Source organism: Heterodontus francisci, chromosome 30 (genome assembly GCF_036365525.1).
Source record: "Heterodontus francisci isolate sHetFra1 chromosome 30, sHetFra1.hap1, whole genome shotgun sequence".
Taxonomy (NCBI): Eukaryota; Metazoa; Chordata; class Chondrichthyes; order Heterodontiformes; family Heterodontidae; genus Heterodontus; species Heterodontus francisci.
The window spans coordinates 57,780,806-57,797,974 of record NC_090400.1 but is presented as its reverse complement, the minus strand read 5'-3'; the positions used below and the strand labels follow the sequence as shown (position 1 = coordinate 57,797,974).

The 17,169-nt window shown below is 42.5% G+C and overlaps 1 protein-coding gene across 10 annotated transcripts in view; it reads left to right on the top strand.

Moving 5' to 3' along the window:
- The window catches only part of bcas3 (BCAS3 microtubule associated cell migration factor), a 999,028-nt gene that overhangs the window by 283,986 nt on the left and 697,873 nt on the right, over positions 1–17,169 (top strand). For all 10 annotated transcript variants that reach the window (XR_010968797.1, XM_068010741.1, XM_068010743.1 and 7 more), the window contains one exon: positions 4,232–4,328. Coding sequence is in view for 9 of the 10 variants with exons in the window: in XM_068010741.1 (XP_067866842.1) it covers positions 4,232–4,328 (97 nt within the window). In the remaining variant the exon portion in view is untranslated. The remainder of the gene's footprint in view (positions 1–4,231; positions 4,329–17,169) is intronic.

The window sequence follows — 17,169 nt, the reverse complement described above, 5'->3', positions numbered from 1 at the left end:
CCGTACAACAAGATGCTGAGAACACAGACCTAATAAACCAGAATTATTGTCGTCAGGGTCAGCTTGTTGTTTGTCCATGCACTTTTTGTGAGTCTGCCAATGGTGGTAGCTGCTTTCCCTATGCATGTGTGGAGTTCTGCATCAGGAGTAAGATTGTCTGTCACCATGGACCCAAGGTAGCAGAATTTGGTAACCACTTCCCGCAGAGTTTTGTTTAATGTGAACAAAGGTGGAGATGTGACACCCTGTCCCATAACCATAGTTTTCTTGATGTTTTTGTAAGGGAGAACAGGTTACAGGCAAGGAAGAGACAATCCATGAGCCTTTGTAGCTGAGTTTCTGTGTAGGTGACGAGTGTGGCAATATCAGCATAGAGGAGTTCTCTGATCAAGACGTGCTGTATTTTTGTCTGGACAGATTGTAGATCTTGCCTACTATGCAGGTAAACTCCTTCCATCTCTGCAGGAAAGGCAAAGGTTAGGAGCATGGAGAAAAAGGTACCAAACAAAGTGGGGGCAAGGACACAGTCCACTTTCACTCCATTCGTCACCCTGAAACTGTCAGAAGTGGAGCTGCAACACTATACTGTACTGTGCATTGTTGTCATGAAAGAACAGATGAGACTGAGGAGCTTTAGTGGACAGCCAGTTTTCTCCAAAATCTGCCCTGCTGATGCCGTTGAATGCTTTCATGAGATCTATGAAAGCAAGGTAGAGAGGTATGCCCTGTTCCCTGCACTTCTCCTGCAGCTGGCATATGGAGAAGATCATGTCCACTATCGATATGCCAGCACGGAAACCGGACTGTGCTACTGGATACATTAGATCTGCAAGTTGATGGAGTCTTTTCAGCATTACCCTAGCAAAGGCCTTCCCAATGACACTGAGGGTTAGATGCACCTGCAGTTGTTGCAGTCTGCTCTGCTGCCTTTGTTTTTGTGTAATGTGATGAGTTTTGCATCATGCATGTCCTGTGGAACAGATCCTGCCCTCCAACAGAGAAGGAGAAGGTCATGAAGCTGTGGCAGTAGATGGGACTTCCCATGCTTAAGCAGTTCGGCTGGAATTCCATCCTTGCCATGTGCCTTTCTGCTTGCTAAGGAATCAGTGGCCTTTGCAAGCTCAAGTGATGAGGGTTCTGCATCTAACTCATCCATGACAGGAAGCTGCGGTACTGCATCAAGCGCAGACTAGGAAATGTCCATCTCACAGGAGTACAGCTATGGGTTCTGCCTTTATCAAATGTTGCTGCTGCTGTGTCATAAATAATTGAACTGCGCGACTTCCAAGCTTCATCAATAACAACATTGGCATTTTCTGGTAAGCATTTGGCACGTAGCAATTGCTCATGCGCCAATACGAACGACTGATATTTGGCATCATTTCTGGTACTGGGGTGTTGATGCATGGCGGGCAGTGTCACAATCTGTGCTGTGGTAGGTGCGGTTATGGAGAATGCTGGGCTGATCACATCTTCTGGTGATGATCAAGTCATGTTGGTGCCAATGGCCAGATTTTGGATGATGCCATGTTACATTGCGGTGATGTTTGCCCTGAAAGAAAGAATTGGTGATGCAGAGTTCATTCTGGGCACAAAGCTCACAAAGTCATTGTCTGTTGTCATTGATCTTGCCCACCCCATGCTGACCAAGGCACGTTGGCCACGAGTCACTGTCTGATCCAACACCTGCGCTGATGAATAACGTCTTGCCATTTGGAACGTGCTCCAGAATGTCATGTAGAGTCATAGAACTGGTCTTTGTTTAAGACAGTATATCCAACAATGTAGCATTCCCTCAGTCTTGAACTGGAGTGTCAGGCTAGATTATGCGCTTAAAGTGGAATGGATCATGAAACCACATCCTTCTGATTTAGAAGCATGAGTGCATCGACTCATTCACTTTGGAAAAAAAACACACTGTATGTTCCTTTGAAAGGGACAGAGATTAACATGGTATTTCTTTCAACTCTGGAACTTGCTAAATGGACTGCCATGGCCTTTTCCCATCCTGCACATTTTATGTTCCTCTATCCATTCAGTTAATTTTTGTATCATGCTGGATTTTTGTATCCTGCTGAATTTTAAATGGACAAATAGCCTTCTGGTTTGCTGCATACGGACATGCACAAATTTCCAAACGCCCTACAGCACAGCCTTTTCTCTTTTAATACGTTTAACACTATCTGGCTATGCACACAAGAAAGGCTAGAGTTTGGAGAACAAGCAGAAAATTAATCCGCCTGATTTTTCTCTGCCACAATGTTTCGATAGAGCTTTAGAACAATTGCTCATTTGAGTCATCAGCTACTTTGGTGTCTCAAAAATGATGGGCAACTCTTATATACTTGAAAATCTTTTGATGCATGTCTGGATCAGAAAGAAACTAACATTGCCACATGCACTGGGTCTCAGCTGGGTGTGGCTGCTACAGCTGAAATCATTTCTTCATGTGGAGTGTCTATGGCATTATTCAGCACTAGCTGGAATGCTTTGGAAGATGCTGCAATCAAGTCTCTGCTATCACTGTCTTTATTCTTCTCGTTTTTAAACAACTGATAGTTAAACTCGCAGATTTGGTTTTCAGATTATTTCTTCATGTTCCTGTGGGACCCAGCAGCCTGCTGTAACAGGACAGAGGTGGTATGGATGGCAAGTTAGACAAATCATGTGGGAATCTGCTTTCGGAGGTGTTGGTTAAGGGTTGGCCAGGGAACTCCCTTCTCCAAATAGTGCCATGGGATCATTTACATCAGATGGGATATCTGTTTAATGTCTTATTCCTAAAGATCACACATCCAACACTGCAGCACACCCAATCCCTCAGTGGTGCATTGAATAAATTAAAAACTGTTAAGCTACAATGCTTTTTACTCATTTGTACAAAACAAAAAACATATTGTAATTTGTCAAAATTATTTAATGACTGTTATGTACTTGTTATGACTATAAAATAAACTGAATTACTGAAAGGAAAATTATTTTCTTTAAAACCCTTACTTTTCTGTCCACTCTAATCTCCCACCTCTTGGAGGCATCCGTGGATGTTGCACAGTGTGTTGGAGGATGGTAAAAGAAGCCATTGTTTTAATAAATACATCCACGCTAACAGAATGTCCGTGTTGGAAATAGTTCTCTGTGCAATTCTGAAGACCCTGAGAATTTTGTACTGTGCAGCTGTTCGTGAAACTTCAGAATTTACTGTGGTGGAATAAAGCAAACATTACTGATGCTGTGTATATAACACACACACGCAGACACATGTAAACATGCACACATACTGTCAAATGGAATGATTTCATGACCGTACATTTTTGTTTAGCGCCTCAAAGTCTATTGTTTTATTTATTTATATAGTCTTGTGTAAATTAATTTTCAAACTAAAGGCCCACAATTTAGTGCTTTAGTGCGTGTCAGATGTTATTTTTAATGTTTAGCAACGACAACCAATTTAGTTTTACCTTATTAGAGAGTAGAGCAGTTTATTACTGGCAGTAACATGTAGGTTTGGGTTCTATCAGTATCATTAACTCTCAGAGTGCAATTTGAGTGGATCGTTAATATTCCCTGTACCTGGACATGTGCTACTGTCATTAATTATATACTGTTATATGCAAGAAGAGTTGCATTTATATAGCCTCAAGATGTCCCAAAGCACTTTACAACTAGTTAAGTACTTTTTGAAGTGTAGTCACTGTTGTAAGGTAGTGCTCAGCAAGGTCCACACACAGCGATAAGTTGATGACCAGGTAATCAGTTTTCGTGAGGTTGGTTGAGGGATAAATATTGGCCAGGATACTGGGGTGAACTCTTGAATAGTATTGTGGGATTGTTTATCAAAAATATCAAGGCTTGCTGTGTTAAGGAAGTTGGTGTTGGGGTTATGTAATAAAGAAAATTAGCAAATGTTGGCAATCCAAAATAAAAACAGGAAATGCACAGCAGGTCTGTGAGCACCTGGAAGAAAGAAAAGTCAACTTAATTTTTCAGATAGAGCCTTCATCAGGCCTAGCTCAAATGACCCTGAAATGTTAACAGATCTTTCTTTATCAGATGATGTTGCTACTGTGTGTTTCCAACATTTTCTGTTCTTATTCTGTGGATTTCTCGGCTGTAGTCCTTCTGCATAATATTTTTTTCTGCCTATTTGTTTAATAAAAATCATTCTGTTTGGAGCAAAAATATTCAATAAGTACTGTTATTCTGAATTGTTTTGCTTTCCTTTGTAATACAGGTACTTGTCAGTGAGGATGCTGAAGGTGAAGGCATAGTGGCTCATTTCCTGGCCCATGACAATAAACCTATTTCTTGTATGGCTTTCAACCCCAGTGGTAAGTACACCTCATTCCCTCTATTTTGTTTTAAAATATTTCATTCTCCAAAGACCACAGTGTGACATTCTGTGTTGTATCCAAAAATGGACCTTTCAAAGTTTACCTATCTGTAAAGAAATGCTCAAGGATGAAAGACTTGATCAAGTCCTTCAAAACATTTATTCCTTCTTATTTTAAAGCTTTTAAGAAATATGGCATCTATATCAATTCACAGTGCCGACAGCTGTCAAGTCTGCATTGTCTGAGTTGCTTTTCTCAATTTGGCTGTTTGGTTAGCAGATAGAAATGAGGAAGGCAGGCTATTTAGCCCACTGATCTAAAAAAAATACGGTTCTCCCCAACCTGTGGATACAACTGTGCCTTAAATGACTCCACTACTATACACAGAAGTCCACTGCAAGTGTTGGTGACCTTTTGCTTAAATAGGAATTTTCTAACATTGGTTCTAAATTTACCTTTCACCAGTTTGAACATAGAATTACGGAGTAGTTACAGCATAGAAATAGGCTATTCAGCCCAACTGGTTTATGCTCCACATGTGCCTTCTCCCATCCTACTTCATCTAACTCTATCAGCATATCCTTCTATCCCTTTCTCCCTCATGTACTTATCCAGCTTTCCCTTTTAGTTATCTATGCCATATGCGTCAATTGTCTGAACCTCCAGTCAAAGTTTAGCTTACACTAGTGTTTGGCTTTATCTTTTTAAGGCTGTTTAACATCTTGTATCCCATTGCAATCATTGTTCTTCCGACTTCCTTCTTGTGGAATATCGTATTATCATCTTGGCTTTGAAACTTGCTCATGGGAGGCGTGCACTTTCCCTTTACCTATCTGGTTCACTGCCTACCCTTTGCAAGCTGCCTAGGTGGCAGTATGACCCCTGTTACCAAGCCACTAGTGGACTTCTTCCCCTACTCCTCTGGCATTTTCTCCTTACATAAGAGCAGACAAATTAGGAACAGAGTAGGCCACTCAGCCCCTCGAGCCTGCTGTGCCATTCAACAAGATCATGGCTGATCTGAATATAACCTCAGCTCCATATTCCCACCTACCACCGATAACCTTTCACCCCCTTGCTTATCAAGAATCTACCTCTACCTTAAAAATATTCAAAGACTCTGCTTCCACTGCCTTTTGAGGAAGAGAGTTCCAAAGACTCACGAGCCTCTGAGAGAAATTTCTCCTCATATCTGTCTTAAATGGATGACCCCTTATTTTTAAACGGTGACCCCTAGTTCCAGATTCTCCCACAAGAGGAAACATTGTTTCAATCAAGTCGCCTCTTACTCTTCTAAACTCCAGCGGATACAAGCCTTGCCTGTTCAACCTTTCCTCATAAGACGACCCACCCATTCCAGGTATTAGTCTATTAAACCTTCTCTGAACTGTTTCCAATACATTTACATCCTTCCTTAAATAAGGAGACCAATACTGTACACAGTACTCCAGATGTGGTCTCACCAATACCCTGTATAACTGCAGCATAACCTCCCTACTTTTGTATTCAATTCCCCTCGCAATAAATGATAACCTCTATTAGCTTTCCCAATTGCTTGCTGTACCTGCATACTAACCTTTTGTGATTCATGCACTAGGACACTCAGATTCCCCTGCATCTCAGAGCTGTGCAATTGCTCAATATTTAGATAATTAGCTTTTTTATTCTTCCTGCCACATTTTCCCATATTATGCTCCATTTGCCAAATCTTTGCCACTCACTTAACCTATCTATATCCCTTTGTAGCCTCCTTATGTCCTCTTCACAACTTATTTTCCTACCTATCTTTGTGTCATCAGCAAATTTAGCAACCATTCCTTTGGTCTCTTCATCCAAGTCATTTATATAAATTGGAAAATGTTGAGGCACCAGCACTGATCTTCGTGGCACACCACTCGTTACATCTTGCCAACCAGAAAATGACCCATTTATGCCTGCTCTCTGTTTTCGGTCAGCTAGCAAATCTTCTATCCATGCCAATATGTTACCCCGACATCATGAACGTTAATTTTCCGCAGTAACCTTTGATGTGGCACCTTATCAAATGCCTTCTGGAAATCTAAGTACAGTACATCCACCGGTTCCCCTTTATCCACAGCATGTTATATCTTCAAAGTACTCCAGTAAATTGGTTAAACATGATTTCCCTTCAAGCATCTCATCCTATACCATCCCTTTTGCAGCTCCTTCAAAATCGTCATTGTCTATCACCCTGCTAAGTACTGCCCAGGTGTCTCATTGCGATATACTTTTCTTTTCAAATCCAAGGGACGTAAATTAGAGTATACCTGACTAACAACTGGTTTAGCCATCATTTGGCTCGACTTCATCAATCTTTACTTGGTCTTGCTGTCCTCTGCCAAAATTGCCCTGTGCACTAGGATTATTATGGAGAGCAAAGGCTCCCTTTCTTCAGTACCAGCTGTCTCCTTAAATCTTTCACTCTGACCCTTTCTCCTTCATCTCTAATAACAAGTGCACGGAGTTTCTGGATTTCTTCATCACCAAGATAGAGGTCATCTGTTATTCTGCTTCCCCACCCCCACTTTAAGCAAACCCTATCCATCCTTCTCCCACTTCTTCTCTACTCTAGTCCTGAACCTCTGACTCTCTCTAGTTTTTCTTGCAACCCCCCCATGCCCTCTCTCTGCTAACCTTATCCATGAGAGCTACTTTGTGCTTCATTGACCCAGTTGCCACTAAACCGATGAGGACCCATATTCCAAATTTCACATCTTTCTCATCTTTTAAGACCCTCCTTAAAACTCACCTGGGTAACCAAATATTTTTGTCACCCACCCATTCTGTTTTTCTTCATGTCTGCATCCATTTTTTGGTTGTGTCTCTCTGGTGCCATGGGGTGTTTTTCTGCACTAAAGGTTCTATATGAATGCAAGCAGGTAGAGAAATAGTACTCATTATTATTATTATTATCATTATTATTAGTATTATTCTGTCCCCCTCAGTTCTGACCTTTTAAGGCTAAAAAGTTCAGATTTCTCTGGTCTTTCCTCATAACTAAATCTACTGATGCTAAGGAACAGTCTTGTAGTTCTTTGCACAGATGCCAGGGCTTGAATGTCTACCTTGTATCTTGGTGATCCAACCTGTACACTGTACACAAAGCACAGTTTGACCAGAACAGTTACTATATGGTTTCAGCAAGAGATCCTCCAGCTTGTACATCACAGAGTTAGTGATGGAGTGCAGCATTGTATTTACTTGTGTTAATTGCTGTTCCATCTCTTTAAAATGAAATATAGTTAGGAAACAATGGGCTGAATCTTCCCAGCCGGGAATAGAGGTGGGGGGTGGGGGGCCGAGAAAATAGGAAGAGAGCCACATTGGGATGGCTCACTGATGCAATCCTGCTGCCGGGGAGATTTCCCGGGTGGCCTGGGAATTGAATCGCCTGCTCCTTGCATGAGACGGGCAGGAAATTTAAATAGTTAAGGCCCCACCCAATTAGGGGCAATTTTGTAGGTGGCAGAACAGCCCCCCACTGTGTGGGGAGGCTGCCAGCAATATGGAGGCGGCCTTCCTGTGGCAGTCCGGTGGGGCCATCAGAGCTGGAGGCTTCAACCCCAAAGCAGGACCGCGGGCAGGAAAGGCATACGCCACCGCCCCAACGATCCAACTGGAGAGGTTTCATTTCTGTTCCAAGGGGCCTGCTACATTCCCCCCTCTAAAATATTTAATTATTTTCATACCTCCGAGGGCGCCTCCATTTTGAGGTGTTCTCGCATTCTCAGACCTGCTTCAGCATTGCCCACCTCTCCCGGGTGGGTTGCCAAAGCTGTAGAGCTACTGGCCCTATTGGGCCAGCAGCAACAGCAGCCCTTGAGAACGGCGACCACAGAGGCAGCAAATTACAGGGCTGCCACTGGGCAAATAGTTCCGCCGGTCTGGCTTCCGGCAAGTATGGGCTCGGGATCCCCATTTGGTCCCAATGTCGGGGTCCTGACGCCCGTGGGAAAATCCTACCCAATATTTATCCTAGGATGGCAACATTATTGATGCTAGGGCAACGTGCCTAGATTTCTTTTAACTTTACTCTTGTTCAACACTATTTATGAAGTATTCATGTTTGTTCCAGTGTGTGGTATTTTACTCAAGTGCTGCCACCTTACCATGCTTTCTACAGCTTCAGTTGATGTGAATGCATTGTGAGGAGGTGTTACATTCCCAGCTCCTCCACCTTCCAAACCTTCCAAACACTGAGGATAAATCCTGAGGCCAATGCATGAAAACTCTGGGAAATTTCTGTCAAACTGTCAAGCAAGCTCTGGGAGACTGTGGTTGTCCATGACTCATCACAGTCCAAATAAAACGTTGAGATGTGGACTCATAAGCAGTGATAAGATTTGCTTATTTTTAAATGATGTGTCAAATTTAGTTGCTTTAGAGAATGCATGAAAGAAAGAGTCCAAGCAGTAGCACGCTATGACACATATTGAGCAGTTATGCTTGGAGTGTGCTACAATGCTGTAATACAACTGGGAGGTTACTGATGACATTGAAAACCATAAAAGTGAAGCTTGAGTACTTCATGCAAACCATCAACAACTTGAGATTGTGTTACAGCCGCAATTCCCCTCTAACACTGCTGCTGTTAAATAATAATATACAGTAGAATTACAATGTTGGTGCTTATGAATGGTAATATTACTGTAAAATATTGCGATAGGTTTGAACTTATCAGCTGTCAAACACTGGTATACTGACATTCTTATAATTACTTAGAAAAGTGATTGAAGTCCTAAGGCAAATTCTGTCATTTCACAGGAATAATAATGATGAATAATTTTGGACTTCTTTTTCAAAAGCAAAATACTGTGATTGCCGGAAATCAGAAATAAAAACAGTAAATGCTGGAAATACTCAGCAGGTCTGGCAGCATCTATGGAGAGAGAAACAGAGTTAATGAGGGGGAAATTTTCCCAGGCAAGTGGAGGTAGGTTTGCATGCAGGTGAGGAGTCAAATCCCCTGGAATTGACTTCGGGTCGGGATCCCAATGATATCCCTCTTCTGAGTTTCTGTGGGACAGGATTGAAGGTGAGTGGGGATACCTTCTTGGATCTATCAGGTAAGTTATTATGGTAATTAAAAAGACAATTAAGAAATGTTTTAACACTCATTTCTGGAATTCCCAGCCACGGGAACTGTTTCCCGACCTGTCAGCAACTCACCAGAGTCACCGAGGCAAGTGCACAGCGGGAAGAGCTTCTTCAGTGAAACTGAAAAGCTGGGAAGCCTTTCATCAGTTACACTGCAGAGCTGCAGCCATAGCCATTGAGAGAATGCTGTTCAAAGCACTTCCCTCAGAGAGTGCTGTCACTGCTTGATTGCCAAGTTGGTTGCCAACTTGTTGGAAGGCACTTTACCTGTCTTGCACTTCACTCACCTTCAGCAGCACGTTCCTGCTGCCAGCCTTCAATCAGTGGAAGTAACTTATGCAGCACCATCTTGCACCTCTGGTGAGGGACAAGAGGAGAAGCAACACCACTGCCAACAGCAACAGGAGCACCAGTTGTCTTCTCCCTCCATGGGGCAGAGAGGTTGGGCACACAGATCCAGCTGGAAGGAGGCCAGACCCCAAACACAGGGACTAAACTCCTGACATGTCTGCCACCAGTACCTCAGGCCTTTACAGCAGGTCGCTGCTGACATGTGCAGCCTCCCAGAACAAGTGAAGCAGGTGGGCACGCATTGCCAGTGGCTGACAAGGTACCTGTCACTGTAGGGCCACCAACCACCACCCCCCCCCCCCCCCCCCACCTCTTGGTCTAAGCCTGTCACCAAGTTCTGTGCCCACTTCTTCTGCAAGGAGAGAAAGCAAAGAGATGTGAATGTTCGTAATGGCTTGTGTGGAGAGGAGGGAAGGGCAATATTTGTGAAGGGGGTGACTGTTGGGTATGGTGCGAGAGGGCAACAGGATGAGTGTGAGTGTTGGCTGCACAGTGGGGGAATTGAGGTACCTGGAGAGAGAGGACTGAGAGGACCTGCTAGATGTATTGTCCTGAGGAGTGTTGTGCAGGAGTATACTGAGAAAGTCAGAGTGTGGGGCTTGGCTCCTGAAAATGTTATGCCACTCACCTATGATGTCCTCCCCTGGTCCTGGATCCTCTTGGTGCACTATCTCCAGGTTGGAGGGCCCATACCTGTGCTGCTAACTTTCTCGGCCACTTCCAACTATGCTTGCTTGATTGGAGAGGCCGTCCTCCTCCTCCTGTCTTTGGGAGAGCTCACCTCTGCAACCCCTGGATCCCATAGCAGGACCTCCAGGTAAGAGTAAGAGACCTGGGAGCAGCCTTCCCAGGTCTCCTCTCCATTCCTGTAGTTGCTGCAGACTCAAAAATCCAAGTGAGCTGGTGTGCCTTCATAGTCCATGCTGTGGTCCCTTTAATTAGAAATCCTTCCTTTGACAGAACGGACACATCGTCTTGCCCTCCTTGATTGGTTGGGGAACCCGGAGGCGGATGCGCTTGCCGTGGCTGAGTTAAAGAGCCATGGCTAAGCCTGCCTATTGGTACATTGGGTTCCCAACCATTCCTGCAGGGACAAAGTCCAGAAGATTTCTCCCAGTGCTTCAGGTTGATGATCTTTCATCAGAACTGGATTTTTAAAAAATTCATTTATAGGATGTGGGTGCTGCTGTTGCCTATCTCTAATTGTGTTTGAGAGGTGGTAGGGAACCACCTTCTTGAATACCACTTGAGTGGCTTGCTAGGTCATTTAAGAGCCAACCACATTGCTGTGGGCCTGGAGTTGCGTTTGGTCGGACCGGGTAAGGACAGCAGATTTCCTTTCTTAATGGGCATTAGTGAATTAGATGGGTTGTTATGCCAAAATGGTAGTTACATGGTCACCATTATTGATACCATTTTATTAATTAATTTAAGTTCCCCCACTGCCACAGTGGGAAACTCATGTCTCCGGATCACCAGTTCTGGCCTCATGTTTACAGGTCGCGTAACATAACCACTATGCTACCGTACCCCTACTGGAAAATGATGTATCCACTGCATATTCCACTTTGCATAACAAGTTATGAGTTTAAATAAAAAGCCACTCAGCGAACTGAGCCAATTGCATCTCTCTATTGCCTTGCCCCTAAACCAATAACATCTTGTCTGCGTCACTCCTGAGCAAAATTACTCATGCACCCCAACCTTACACCAGTATTACAGTTCCATATTGTTTTTGTTGAATCAAGAATTTATCTACTTTTTTATGCTTCAGCTGACCAACATTCATTGTACATAACTAGGGTCTATTCTAGAAAATAACCTATTATTTGTTCAGCTTTAACATGCTTAGTGATCATTTATCTTCCCTCCTGGCCCCATGCGTTCTCTTTTATCACTTTAAAGCTTGGATTATTTCCATTTTCTCTTATCTGAACAACTTCGGATTTAAGAACTGGGGCCATCCATTCTTCCCTTTTTAAAACCATTTTCAATGCCTTTGTTCTGAGTGTTGATTTAATATTTACCTCATGACCTTTGAGGGGTAGGTTGACAGGCCAAACTCCAGGGCTCTTCTTTAACTTGAATTGGTTTTGCCTTTCTTGGGAAAGTTTTGTCCGGTTTCAGTTTGGTGAATGAACTGACGTCCTGTGTGGCAATGAGACATGCCATCACAGACCAGAGGCAGGCAATTGAGTTTGGAGCAATTTACAAATGGGAAATTGAGGACAAATAAAAGATCAGGAACAGAGGATGAATTTTTAAGGGTTAATTTTCATTGAGAAAATAAAAACCAATTGAAAGTGGTTTTCAGAAGCTAACTGCATCTAACTCTGCTAAATTTGAATGCTTGATGCTGACACTTGGGAAAGTATTCAATTCTTTAGTATCTACATCCTTAATATTGGTAAGCACAAAATTCACAATTAACTTTAACTTTTAAAGTGTGTGAAAGAAAACAATACTGCAAAGTTATGTTTTTTTGAAAATTAAACTCCTGTAAACTGCGCATTCTTGTGTCAGAATGTGCAGATAACTTGTCTGTAATTTCCTGCCTCCAGTGTTACAACCTTGTTGCTCCCAGATATCAAATATGCATTGTTTCTCATTACTGATGGGCCCACCTGTCAGAGTTGCATTCATACAATGAGATCCTTTTTTGAATGGAAAAGAAGGGGATAAATCACTTCATATTATACAAAATGATGAATGGCCAGAATATGAACTGCAGCATTGCTACATGGATTTTCAACTGAAGAAAATATGAACTCGCATTAACTTGGGATCAACACAATGCTGTAATTGACTCCTGACCAGTGAATTGTTTTATGTATAATAGGCAGTTCAAATGATTTCTCTCTGAGTTTAAAGTGACTGCATTATAATCTTTAATCTTTTGGATGTAATCAGGCACTGGTGGGTTGAGAAGCACTGTTAAAACAGTAAGGACCAAGAACTAAATTAAAGGCACCTCATGAGTCTCATAGAGTAGATTATTAGAATATTTGTTACCACAGAGTGATTTCAAAGCTGCGAGGCTCAGTTAATGGGGGTAAACTGCTTGAGCTTCCCCATATGGTTAACATTAACTCCACACATCATGCGTTTGTGTTCACTCTAAGATTTTCTTTTCTGTAGAATTGGTCAAATTGACCTGAGTACTGTGTTGGTAAAATAATAGAATTTGTTTAGAAAGAAAGTCTTGCATTTATATGGCACCTATTGTACAGCATGGATGCCCCAAAGTACTTCACAGCCAATGAACTGTAGTCACTGTTGTAATGTAGGAAACACAGCAGCCAATTTGTGCACAGCAATCTCCCACAAACAGCGATATGATAATGACCAGATATTCTGTTTTTTAGTGATGTTGATTGAGGCATAAATATTGTTCAGGATAACTCCTTTGTTTTTCTTTGAAACAGTGCCATGGGATCTTTTACGTCCACCTGAGAGGGCAGGTGGAGCCTTGCTTTAATGTCCCATCTGAAAGTTGACACCTTCAACAGTGTAGTGCTCCCTCAGTACTGCACTGGAGAGTCAGCCTTGATTTTTGTTTTCAAGTCCAGGGGGGTCTTAAACCCACAACCTTCGTACTCGGAGGCAAAGGTGCTACCAACTAAGCCACAGCTGACGCATAGTAATTACACATAGTAATCTTTTGATCTAAAAAGAACATTTGTCATAGGAAAATTGCAAATTCCTGATTTGCTACCAAGTTAATGCGTGTAATAACAATTCTGCTCGAATGATACTGCTTATGATCTGATCCCTAGTCCCAATTTTCCATTGCTGAGCCCGCAAAGAGTGTGGGAATGTATCACAGATCAGTGGAAAATACTGTCCTACATGCTGTTCCTCCACTCTGTATCCTCAGCGTTTTGACATTAAGACTCATTGCACTGTTTCCCTAGTTTTTTCTGTCTTTGTTGTGTCCTAGAGCATGGCCCTTCATTTATCCCTGCCTAAGTCTCTTAATGGAACGTTATTAAAAGCTTTATTCCAGTTAGGTTGATGGAAGTGGTTGGTCTCAGAATCATGGGCATTTGCAGAAGCACATGGCCAGTGCAAGAATCCGATGGAAAAATGAGTGCAGGAGGAAAACAGAGTAGGTTGGAAACATTTAGCAGGTCCCCCCATATCTGTAAAGTTACAAAATCGGATTCCAGCTCAACAACGTCTCACTTTTAAAATCCTCATCCGTGTTTTCAAATCTCTCCGTGGCTGTGCCCCTCCCTATCTTTGTAACCTTCTTCAGCCTTGCAACCCTCCGAGATGTCTGTCCTCCTCCAATTCTGGCCTCTTGTGCATCCCTGATTTTCATCGCTCCACCATTGGTGGCTGTGCCTTTAGCTGCTTAGACCCTAAGCTCTGGTTTTCCCTCCTTAAACATCTCCACTTTTCCCCCTCTCCCTGTTAGGATGCTGCTTAAAACCTGCCTCTTTGACCAAGCTTTTGGACACCTGTCCTAATAGGTCCTTATGTGGCACAATGTCCAATTTTATTCCTGTGCAATACCTTGCAAGTTTTTAATGTTCCGGGTGAAGACCTTTTGTCATATGTTTCCAACTGAAGGGCTCGCACCTGAAACATTAGCACATCTTTTCTCTTGACCAATGCTGGTATTTCCAGTATTGGCAATTTTTTTTCTTTTTATTTCTAGCTGGCTGACTCTTCACTGGAGCTGAATTTGATATTGTTGCATGTGTCCTCAAACTGTCAGTCAGTAACGCTCACTCAGCCGGTTCCCAATTATAGTGAAACTTCTTATATTGTGAATTTTGTTTCCTGGCAAGCATGTTCTTGTGATAAAGGGTCCCATTGTTTTCTACATAGCATAGAAATCCAATCTAACCCAACACAAGAGGAAAAAAATAGTTTAAGGGAGGTTTTAAATTAGCATTAACAGTTGCAAATTTCCAGGAGAAAAAACAGAATACTGTATTGTGACAACCTCATCATGCAAAAATATTTTTCTGAAGTTTCTGGATTTGAACATCTGTTCCACAATGTGGAGTTGGAAGTATTGTGAACTGTGAGGAGGATACTGCAGGGGGACATAGATAGGCTGGCGGAATGGCTGAACATGTGGCAGATGAAATTTAATGCAGGGAAGTGTGAAGTGATACAGTTTGGTAGGAAGAACAAGGAAGGTAATATAAAATAAAGGATACAATTCTGAAGTGGGTGCAGGAGCAAAGGGACCTGAAGGTATCCATGCACAGATCGTTGAAGGTAGCAGGGTAGGTTGAGAATGTGGTAAATAAGGCATACGGGAGTCTGGACTTTATAATTAGAAGCATAGAGTAAAAAAGCAAGGAAGTTATGGTGTACTTTTATAAAACACCTCTTCGTCCTCAACTGGAGTATTGTGCCCAAATCTGGGCACCACGCTTTGGGAAGGCTATGAAGGCTTTAGAGAGAGTGCAGAAAAGATTTACGAGAATGGTTCCAGGGATGAGGGACTTCAGTTGTGTGGATAGATTGGCAAAGCTGTGGCTGTTCTCTTTAGAGGAGAAAACATTGAGTGGAGATTTGACAGAGGTGTTCAAAATCATGAAGGGTCCAGGCACAGTATATAGGGAGAAAGTGTTCCCATTGGCGCAAGGGTCAAGAACCAGCAGACACCAATTTAAGGTGATTGGCAAAAGAACCAGAGGTGGAATGAGGAAAAACGTTTTACACAGCAAGTGGTTAGGATGTGGAATGCACTGCCTGAGGGTGTGGTGGAGGCAGATTCAGTCGTGGCTTTCAAAAGGGAATTGATTAATTACCTGAAGAGAAAATAATTTGCAGGGCAACGGGGAAAAGGCAGGTGAGTGGGACTAGCTGAGTAGCTCTAGCTCTAGAGAGCTGGCACGGACACAATGAACCGAATGGCCTCCTTCTGTGCTGTTAGCATTCTTTGATTCTATGAGTGCAAAGGAAAAAAAATGAGTGAAATGGAAAGGTGAGATATTCTGAATCTATTGATTGCAGGTGTCACCATCTGTGTTTGAATTTGGAGTTGGAGGTCGGTACTTTCCCATTCGCAGTCACACTCTTTGCCACTAGCAGTTGCCCATCAAAGAGAGTTGAAACTAAATGAGACAGTGGTTATTGTCTTGTTTTGTTTCTCTGACAGCTAACCATGCCTGCAGGCAGGGGTTCTGTAAGTTGGACCTGTTTATCACTTCCCCACTGACCGTGACAGCTTCATCAACTGTTGTTTCCTGGGAATAGAGGACTCCAGTGTGACTATACATTGATCAGTCAAGCAAGGGCTTCTTTCACAGTGAATAAGATTCAAAATACATGGGTGTTCAAGCAAACCCACACAGTCTAAATCTAAATGAAATGACAAAAAAAAGGTTCTGCTTAAAAAGTTAATAAGTTCTTAATGTTGGTTTAAATACCCTGAGAATTCCTGGGTTACATTTCATCTCATTGTCAAACAAAGATCATCAATCAAGTTTTACAATGTGCGTCAAATAAAAATTGTGTTTTTGGAACAGGACAATCTATCAGTTTCAATGTCAAAACAACGTTTTGGAGATTACTAAATAGACCTTCAATCACAGCCCTATCAATACCCAGAGATGTGTGTTTGAAATCACAGAATTGTTCAGTGCATTAGGAGGCCATTCAGCCCATCGGGTCTACACTGGCTCTCCGAATGAGCAATTTACTTTATGCCATTCCCTCGCCTTCTCCCCATAACCCTGCACATTCTTCCTTTTCAGTTAACTATCTAATTCACTTTTGAATGCCTCGATTGAACCTGCCTCCACTTTCTGGCAGTGCATTCTAGACCAAACCACTTGCTGCGTGAAAAAGTTTTTCCTCATGTTGCCATTGCTTCTGTTGCCAGTTACCTTAAATCTGTGCCCTCTCGTTCTTGATCCTTTCATGAGTGGGAACAGTTTCTCCCTATCTACTCTGTCCAGACCCCTCATGATTTTGAATGCCTCTATCAGATCTCCTCTCAGCCTTCCCTTCTCCAAGGAAAATAGTCCCAACTTCTCCAATCTGTCTTCGTAAATGAAGTTCCTCATCTCTGGAACCATTCTCCTGAACTTTTTCTGCATTGTCTCCAATGCCTTCGCATCTTTCCTTAAATATGACGCCCAGAACCGGGCGCAATACTCCAGCTGAGGCCGAACTACTGTCTTATAACCTCCTTGCTCTTGTACTCTATGCCCCTATTAATAATAAAGCTTAGGATAATGTATGTTTTATTGACTGCTCTCTTAACCTGTCCTGCCACCTTCAATGACTTATGCACATATGCACCAATGTCCCTCTGTTCCTGCACCCGCTTTAGAGTTGTACCCTTTATGTAATATTGTCTCTCTATGTTCTTCCTACCAAAATTAATCACTTCTCATTT